This window comes from Pteropus alecto, unplaced genomic scaffold (assembly GCF_000325575.1).
Source record: "Pteropus alecto unplaced genomic scaffold, ASM32557v1 scaffold134, whole genome shotgun sequence".
NCBI classification, from domain to species: Eukaryota; Metazoa; Chordata; class Mammalia; order Chiroptera; family Pteropodidae; genus Pteropus; species Pteropus alecto.
This window is the reverse complement of record NW_006436283.1, coordinates 777888-786193: the sequence shown is the minus strand read 5'-3', so window position 1 is coordinate 786193 and position 8306 is coordinate 777888. Positions and strand designations below refer to the sequence as shown.

Sequence of the window (8306 nt, the reverse complement as noted above, 5' to 3'; positions counted from 1 at the left end):
CGCCCCGCCCTTCCGGCCCCGCCCGCGCCGCCCCAAGGAAGCACCTGCCAAGTCTCTTTAAAAGGTGTTTATTGATCATATACAAAATAAAGAAAACCTTATATATCACAAACATACACTATATACAGCAATAAATACCCGGGGCCCGGCCCAGTGCCGCCCCTCCTGGACAATAATTTAGCAATAAATACTGCGCAGGGCAGGGTGGGTGCCAAGGTCGGCCGCCCCAGCGAGGACCTCTCCCCCCATCCCCCAACCTGGACCTTCAACAATCCCCGCCACCCGGGCAGATCCCAGGATACCCCCACCTTCCCCTGGCTTCAGCCCTAGGCGGGGCAGGCAGCGTCTGATCAACTCTGCTCGGACCCACCCTCTCAGCGCCAGAGCAGCAGAGTTGGACGCACTGGGCAGCCCTTGTCCTGTTGCCCTAAGATGCCAGGAGAAGGCTTTCTGTACCCACTCCCGTTTGTTTAAAGGCTTCCGGGACTAGCAAATTGAGGAGATGGGAAGGAGGGAAGGGCTGGGACACGAGGTTGCTGGAAGGGTCTCTCCTCATAGTTCACCGGGGACACCCACAGTCAAGGCTCCTGCTCCAGGGTGGGGTGCAGATGTGTGCGATTGGCCCAACAGGTAGAGCACACACCCAGGACATACAGGCCAGAAGCAGGACCGGCCATCAACTTCGAGGGCATACCCCTGCCTCTGTGTGTTCTCCACTCTCTTCCCGTCTCCAAAACCAGAAAGCCAACAGGAAGGCAAAAACGCGCCAAAAAGAAATTATTCAGTGGCTTCTGGGGAAAAAAATCGTTAATGTGTTGGTTCCTTTCACCAAACCACAGCCTAAAAAAGTAACTTACAAGATCCCAGAGCGGAAACAGTGCTACAGGCTGTGGCTCAGGCTTCCCAGCTGTGGACGGGAGCTTTGACCAACCGGCCACCCCAGAGATGGAGGCAACAGGGAGCGGGTGGGGCTTGACTACCAGTCGCAAAACAGGCTGCAGCTGATCAGAGCTGTGGGCCCAGGCAGTGACCACCGAGGCTGCTGCTGACGGTCAGGGCTGCGCACACAGACCAGAGCACGGACCAAGAGAAAAGTTCCCGTCGGAAACCAGCATACCCCCAGCTGCCAGGGAGCAGCCACATGTTCTCACCTGTGCCAGGGCAGTGCCACCCAGAGCAGCGGCCAGGGGCCGTGGGGAGTTCTGCCTGGGGCCACACTCTGGGAAGGAGCTGACTTACTCCCACAGGTTCTCTGAAATCTGAGTGTCCACGCTGGGATAAGGGAGGAGCTGGGCGGGGGCAAGGTAGTGTGGCTTACTTAGCGGACAAATTTGGGAGACTCGGCTCTGGCCGAGCCCTCGACTCGCTGTGTCAGAAAGGCGGGGGCACAACACCCTCATCGCAGGAACCACATTAACGAGAATCAGAAACACGCCAACCAGTCACAGGTGGACACAGAATCTACTGTCAAGGAACCAAGGTGAAGGGGAAAGGGGGGGAGTGGCCCCGCAGGATGCTCCCCCAGACCCAAGGATCAGTTGCTCTAAACCCCCTAAACCTTGAAAGGAACCACGGCCTTACTAACTCCAGAAGCTTCTTCTGTAAACCAAACCAAGGACCTACAATCCCTGCTCAGCTCACGCTCCATTCAAACCCTCCTGTGGCCGTCCCCACCCACCTCCTCTCTCCACGCTCCAGGTCTACAGCCGGGTAGGGCTGTGCAGACACGACAACTACCGCCCAGCCAGGTCAGAACGTGGCCTCTCTTTAGGGACTGTTACATGAGACTGCAACTCACTGCGGCTACAGCTATCACCAACTCCAGTCTGGAGCCCGGGAGACAGCGGCAGACTGGGGGCGGGGAAGCCACTACGTGATCTGGAGTCAACGGTCAGACTCTCACTGCAGGCTGACCCAGGCACAACTCGGAACCGCTGAGCATCTGGGCCCACGGCAGCCCACTGAGATGACAGAGGTTGACAGGGTGTTCTGCTCCCATCCCATGTGACATACTAGGTCAAACTCTGGGACAAAAATCCTGTTGCCCACGAGGTTAAACACCGTCAGGCCGCACCGTTCCACTTCTGTGCTGTTCGGGGGGTCAGGGTCCCCAGTGAAGCCAACCAGCAACCCCGAGGAGAGGCCAAGGCCCACGTGGCTGAAACAGAGCACTAGCCTCTGGGGGCAGGCGGGGGCACCACAGGCAGCCCCCGTCATGAGCCAACGAGGAGCTGCCCAAGCCAAGTCTGGGAGACTGGCTGCCTCGCCGAGAGGCGGGCACAGCCCCGAGAGGTGCACCGCTACAGGCCAAGCAGCAGGCCTCTGGAAGACACAGATCCGAAGGGAGGTGGAAGAAGGCCCAAGCTGGGAGCTGCCAGCAAGTTCTGGGGGACAGGAGGGACAGGACCCGGCCCTAGAGATTGTAGCCCTTGTCTGGCACTGGTGGAGACCCCTAGGCCTTTGGGCAGGCAGAGGGGCCGCCCCAAGTGGCCCCCGAAGCCACCTGGCTCTGCCTAGGGAGCACGGCCCCGCAGCACAGAGACAGTCCAGGATAAGTGGGTCTGGGCTTCCCCTGCTGAGGCTCAAGGGAAGCCTGGAGGAACGAAGTTGGGCTGCGGCCAGGGCCTGAGAACGCTGACCGGACACGTTCAGAAGGAAGACTGGGGGCGGCTTGGCTGTGGCCCCGCGGGCACCCACAGTGACTCCTCGGTCCCTGCAAAGCCCCCACCCAGGGCCAGAGGCATGGGCATGGAAGCAGTGGGAGTCCCGAGATGGCCACAGTGTCACCCACCCTGCCACTGGATCAGCCCAAGCCCGAGACACGTGTGCGAAGCCAGGGGTCAGGAGGGGTGGGTGCGGCCAGCCCCGAGTCTGACCCGGAGGCTTGGGGCAGGTGCTGAGGCAGAAGAGGCCGGGCTGGTGGGCACGGGTCCCCCCGCCACCGCCCCCCGCCAAGCTCTGCTGCAGCAGGTACCGCCTGGCACCCAGCCTGAGCCAGGCAAGCCAGCGGAAGCAAAACACAACCAAATCCAAAAACGAACACGGGAAAACAGACACGAGAAGTGACACCCACAGGTCAAAGGTCACCAGAAGCACCAGCACTTGACGCTGCACAAGACCTCACCAGGCACGGACGACACCACTGCACCGGCGGAGACGGAAGCAGGAAGGGCAGAGGAGTAAGTCACTTTCGGTACAATTGCAAAAGAGAGAGCGAAGAGGACGTCAGGACGCGCCTTCCGGGCTCGCGGCTCGGCTTTTTTTTTTTTTTTTTTGTCTTTTTTTAAACTAAGTTTTATAAATAACATCTGATAACTCTGTGTATATAAAAACTAAACTTCAACAGCCACAAAGACTTGTCTGTAAGTTTACAAGAAAGGGATTTTTGTTTTTGTTTTTTTTTTTTCCTTTTTTAAACTAGCAGTTTCTATTATACCTTCTTCCCTTTTTCATTTATATGGTCAAATGTTCTTGCTTTTTTTTAAAAAGACAGTTTTATAAATACTCTGCAGCTCTTTTTTTTTCTTTAGCTTTTAAACATATAATTTAATAACTTCGTAAAAGGAACTTCTCTCTTTTAAATAAAGGGCTATGTAACCACACAAATAGGTCATGTAAACAGTGACACGGGACCCACCGCAGGACACTGGACACACCCTCCACGTACGCTCACAACCAGTGATTTGGTCTTGTTCAGTGCAACGCATCAGGCGAGGGCGCGAGGCCCCGGGCCCACGGCCATGACACCCCCGCCCCCAGCACCCAGGCTGTTGCCCGCCTGTCCAGGGCCCTCAGGAACACCCTACTTCTCAGAGCAGTGCCCGTCTGTGCCCGCTGGCCGAGCTGCAGGTGAGCCACCCGGCGCCTGCCAGCGCAGCCCCTCCTGCCTCCAAGCCCTCCCGCTCGGTCCGGGGCCCCGAGCTCTCGCCTCGTCCTTCTGTCCACTCCCACAGGGCTAGCTCCGGACTCCGAGCCCGCATGGCCTTGGTATAAAGGGGGCTGGGGCGACCCCACGTCACCACCGAACTGACCAATCCCAACGTACAAAACACACGATGACAACGACGAGATCAAGGGGCTCAGCCCGGCGCCCCTGGGGTGCAGGTTGTGCTTTGCAGGGAAGGGAGGAGGTAGGAAAGGGGGGGTGAGGAGAGGAGGAAGGGGTCAGGGCTGCCGAATTTGCCACGCGCCTAACGGCCCCTCGAAGACCCGCCTGGGCAAGCGCGCGTCCCTACGACCGGGCGTCCGTCTTGGACTTTACTATTGTGATGACGCTGGTGGCGGCCACCTTGCCCGGGACGAGGGGCCCCAGGCCGGCAGCAAGGGGGCCCCGAGCTGGCGCCACGGGGCTGCGGGCCACGGTCCTGGCGAAGTTCTGCAGGGCCTCGTACTTGGAGCGCAGCGCGTCCAGCTCCAGCTTCATGCTGGCGTTCTCCGAGGCCAGCTTCTCCACCTCCTGCTGCAGCTCCGCCTTCTGCTTCTCCAGCTCCTCCTTCTGCGTCACCCGCTTCACGCGGCAGCTGGCGGCGTAGCCGCGGTTCTTGAGCGTGCGCCGCCGCTGCTTCAGCTGCATGATCTCTTCCTTGGACAGGCCGCGCAGGTGCTGGTTCAGCTCCCGCACCGACATGGTCACCAGCTCCTCATCGGTCAGGCTGGTGCCATTCTCGCCCGGCTCCCGCTTCACCTGGGGGCGGCACAGCGCACGACGTCACGGGCTGACTGGCGGCCCGACCCGTGCCACCCCGGCCCCGAGCCGCCGCCCATCTTGTGTGCTCACCTTCAAGGCCTTGTTTCCTTTATTGGGGGTCGTCATAACCCGGGGGCACAGCACGCAGGCACTCTGCAGGACAGGGAGCAGAGGTCAGGACTCTGGAGAGCAGCCCCGCCCCTCACCTGCCCATTCCCGGCGGCAGGCCCCCAGGACACTCTTGGGCCTTGCCTCTCCTGAGCGGGGGCTGCTCCTTGTCCACCCTGCCCTAGGGAACCAGCTGGGAGGCCAGGAGGTCTGAGGCGGGTAGGGGCGATGGAAGGGCTATTAGGGAGGCAGAGGCAAGAAAAGGGGCTGGGGAGAGATGAGAGGGATGCGGAGGGGCCGGCCTAGAAGAAAGCCCGATCTTTAAAAATAACCCCAGTGTGAGCCCCAGAGCCGCTGTTCCTGGCGAGTCATGCTGACTCAGCACATTGCTCGCTCCCTCACCGGCCCAGGCCGCCAGCCAACACAGCCCCAGGGGACTGGCAGCCAGTGCAAAAAGCTGCCAGGGCCAGAAAGGCCAGCCTGGCCAACAGCAGGTGAGGGCCAGGGCCAGTGACCCTGTGCGCGTGTGTACTCAACAGTCCTATCTCCCACAGCCGCCTCCCCTAGCATGGCCTAGGACAAAGCCCTGCTCCTACCCAGGCTTAGGGGGCCACCCCCACAGGGACTCGGGGAGATGGAAGGATGTGGGGGAGTCTTGATCCTCCCAGACTTCTCACTTTGAAGAGTGACCGCTAGCTCTGGCGTGAGTGCCTCACGCTCCAGGTGGCAGACACTGTGGCCCTCGGTGCACCTCTGCTGCTGATGGAGTAACCAAGCTGCGGCTTTGGCTTGCAGCACCTCGTGCCCCTGGCCTCCCTGTCCGGGGTATTTCACAAGAGCGCCCACACTTAGCCATCCGGGCCTGCTCGGCCCCCTCTGCTGCGGTCAGTACCCACAGGGCAGGGAACAAAAACAAAGGGGTCCCTTCCCATCCACTCAGTCACGCTTCTCACACCCCACCTCACTTTCTGCTTCCTGAAGCCCTGCCAAGAACATTTTTGCACACCTAGTCCTGGGATTCCTGGCTCAGAGAGCTGCCACCACACCCTAAAGCGAGGCTGCACCCCCACCCACTCTGCCCCCTGCTCTCCAGGTTAGATTCAGGGAGAGAAGTGGCTGGGGGGCTAGACAGACTGCAGGCTTCCCTCAGCCCATTCTAGCTCAGTCGTCCCTCTTACCCTCGCCAGGAGCTCAAGTGTGGCCGGGAGATGGATGCACAAGTGGGCTCCAGGGTGGACCCCACCTCGCCCAGCCTGCCCCAGGCAAGGAGGCCAGAGGCGTCTGCCCACAGCCAGGCCACCCAGGGTCTCTGGCAGGCCTGAGTCTCCAGCAGCCGGTTCTTCCAAAGCACAGGATGGGCAGACCAGAGCTGGAGGCCAGGTCCTCACAGCAGAGCACCAGCTGGGGGGCAGGGACACTACCCTGGGCCCTACTGCTGTCAGCCCGAAGGAAAAGCCCTGGCACCAGCTTTTCCCACCGCCATGCTCCCTCCACCCCCAAATGCTGAGCACAGCGGTGACTTCCTGAAGAGATCACACAGAAAAGTGCCTCCTCGACAGATTTCACCCTCCGCAGAAGGCCTGAACTCAGCACAAGTGCAGCCAATCGCCTCCCAATCAAAGGTGTGTGGGGGAGGGGCGGGTCTCAGCAAAGCCCGTGCTTCCAGACTTCTGGCCTGGCCTCCGCCCACCTGGGGACACACGCAGATGGGACAGAGACAGCCCTTTGGGGTGGGATGGGAGTGATGGCTCAGGGCACCTCTAGAAGGTGGAGGGGATCCCAGAGGCCGGATCAAGACGCTGTCCCCACAGCCCTCCTCCCCATCCCAAAGGCTGGACCAGAGCTGGGGCTGGGTCATCCTTCTTCCTCCTCTCCCCTGAGGCTGAGTCCACCTCGTGGAGACGGCCCAGATAGCCCGAATCCAGCACGGTGCCCTGGACCACCCACTCAGGTTGAAAGCCAGTCAGGAAGGGGAAAGAGGTCCAGGCTGCTGCAGTCCTTCCCCTGGGCCCAAACTCCAGGTTGTGGACACGAGGCAGAGGTCAAGACGGCCAGCCCCTGCTCCCTCCTCTGGCCTGCAAACCTGTGGCCAAACCTCCCAGGCAGGGCGCTCTGGCACCCCAAGCCAGCCTGGCCTCACTCCCACCCTGCCCTTCAGACCGACTCCTCCAGAAGCCCTCAGTCAATAAAAGCCACTCTGAAAAAAGTCTAAAACTTAATTTCCACTGAAGCACACGTTACTGAGAAGACTTAAAGAAATGCTCCTCCAGGAACCTGCATTTCCCTAGGGCATAAAATTCCAGCCAAAAGGTCAGCTGAAGTGTTAGAACATCTGGCATCTCCGAGCCCAGGGCTGAGTGTGACTGGGGGGTGAGGTGGGGGAACCCTTGAGGACAAACCCCAAGGCCAGCCTAGCCTAGCCATGAGACCCCAGGCAAGGTCAGCTCTGCTCTAGACAAAACGCACCCCACTCTCAGAAGTCAGGAATTACCCATACACTCAGGAGAGGTGACCGAGGCCACACTACCCTCAAGCTGTCATTTCCCCAACGGTCCCCGTCACCTGACCTGCCACCCATTGGGGGCTTGTTCTCTGCCAACCTGCACAACACTGACCCCTAATCTCCAGTGGGCTGACTTTGAGGTGGCTGGAAACTACATCCTTCCACCCCAGCCCACCTGCTACCCCCTGAAGGCTAAGCACCCTCCAAGCTACCACCGCCCCCAGCAGCCTGGACCCCGTCCCCAAGGCCGGGCTGCAAAGAGGGGCAGGGCCTGCTCACCAGACACCTCGGTCCCCAATGTCTAAATCCTGCTGCTTCCTCTCATTTGCAATCCCCGGCGGGGTGCGCCTGCTTGCCCCTGCCTTGTCCACTGCCACCCAGGACTCCGGTACAGGGTGTGTTCCGCTGGCCTCTTCCGCGGAGCCCTGGACTCCCGCTCGACCCCACCCTTTCCTCCCGCCCTCCCCTCCCTCCAGGAGGCCCCAGCCCCCTTCTCCCACTGCCTCCCCCTCTAGCCAGTGTACCCCTCTCATCCCCGCCCAGGGGCGCCCAGGCTGGCGGACCAGATCAGTCACAGGAAAGCCTGCTTCCCGCCCCCTAGCACGGCCCCCCTAAGCTCCTCCCCTCCTCTCACTCAGAGAACTATTTCCCAGTTTGGGGAACTGTCCCAGACGTGGGTCGGGGACCAGCTGCCTGAGAAGCGCACGCCTGGGAGGGGAGGGGCAGGCCAGGGGCTTCATTTTCTACCGCACCGTGGCCCCCTCCACTTCCTCCTCCCCACCCTACCTCCGACTCGCAGCTCAGCCCAAACTTAAAAGGGCGCCCCAGCCCCTGGGCCTGGCCCCATCCCCACGTCCCCACTGTCCCCTTCCGCTCCTCGTTTCCTGGCCTTTCAGGCCCCAGGCCCCTCGCTCAAATCCCCCCAGGCACCGGGATGAGCGTCGAGTGACCTCATGCTGATGACTCAGCAAGTCTCCCTCGGGGCTCTGGCACGCGTGTGACGGAGCG

The 8306-nt window shown here is 60.8% G+C and overlaps 2 protein-coding genes across 4 annotated transcripts in view; both read right to left on the bottom strand.

The window, feature by feature from the left end:
- The window catches only part of SIRT7 (sirtuin 7), a 7997-nt gene extending 5780 nt beyond the window's left edge, over nt 1–2217 (bottom strand). Inside the window, exon 1 of the mRNA XM_025047097.1 lies at nt 2014–2217. Within this exon, the coding sequence (XP_024902865.1) occupies nt 2014–2217 (204 nt within the window). The remainder of the gene's footprint in view (nt 1–2013) is intronic.
- MAFG (MAF bZIP transcription factor G) lies at nt 53–7757 on the bottom strand. Of its 3 annotated transcripts, none has more exons than XM_015589819.2 (3): nt 5473–7757; nt 4778–4840; nt 53–4684 (listed from the first exon to the last, which is right to left on the bottom strand). In XM_015589819.2, the coding sequence occupies exons 2-3, from the start codon at nt 4811–4813 to the stop codon at nt 4232–4234; spliced, it is 489 nt and encodes a 162-aa protein (XP_015445305.1). In that variant the 5' UTR covers nt 4814–4840; nt 5473–7757; the 3' UTR covers nt 53–4231. The 3 variants fall into 3 exon arrangements, with proteins under 3 accessions (XP_015445305.1, XP_015445307.1, XP_015445308.1); XM_015589821.2 differs by having other exon boundaries at nt 5974–7757; XM_015589822.2 differs by having other exon boundaries at nt 7578–7757.
- Nucleotides 7758–8306: the final 549 nt, after the last annotated feature.

What these genes read in the sequence shown, in the direction of transcription:
- MAFG (XM_015589819.2), bottom strand. Translation starts at nt 4,813, where the DNA reads ATGACGACCCCCAATAAAGGAAACAAGGCCTTGAAG. An exon ending in AAGGAAACAAGGCCTTGAAG is followed by an intron (nt 4,685 to 4,777) that starts GTGAGCACACAA and finishes TGCCGCCCCCAG; the next exon opens with GTGAAGCGGGAGCCGGGCGA.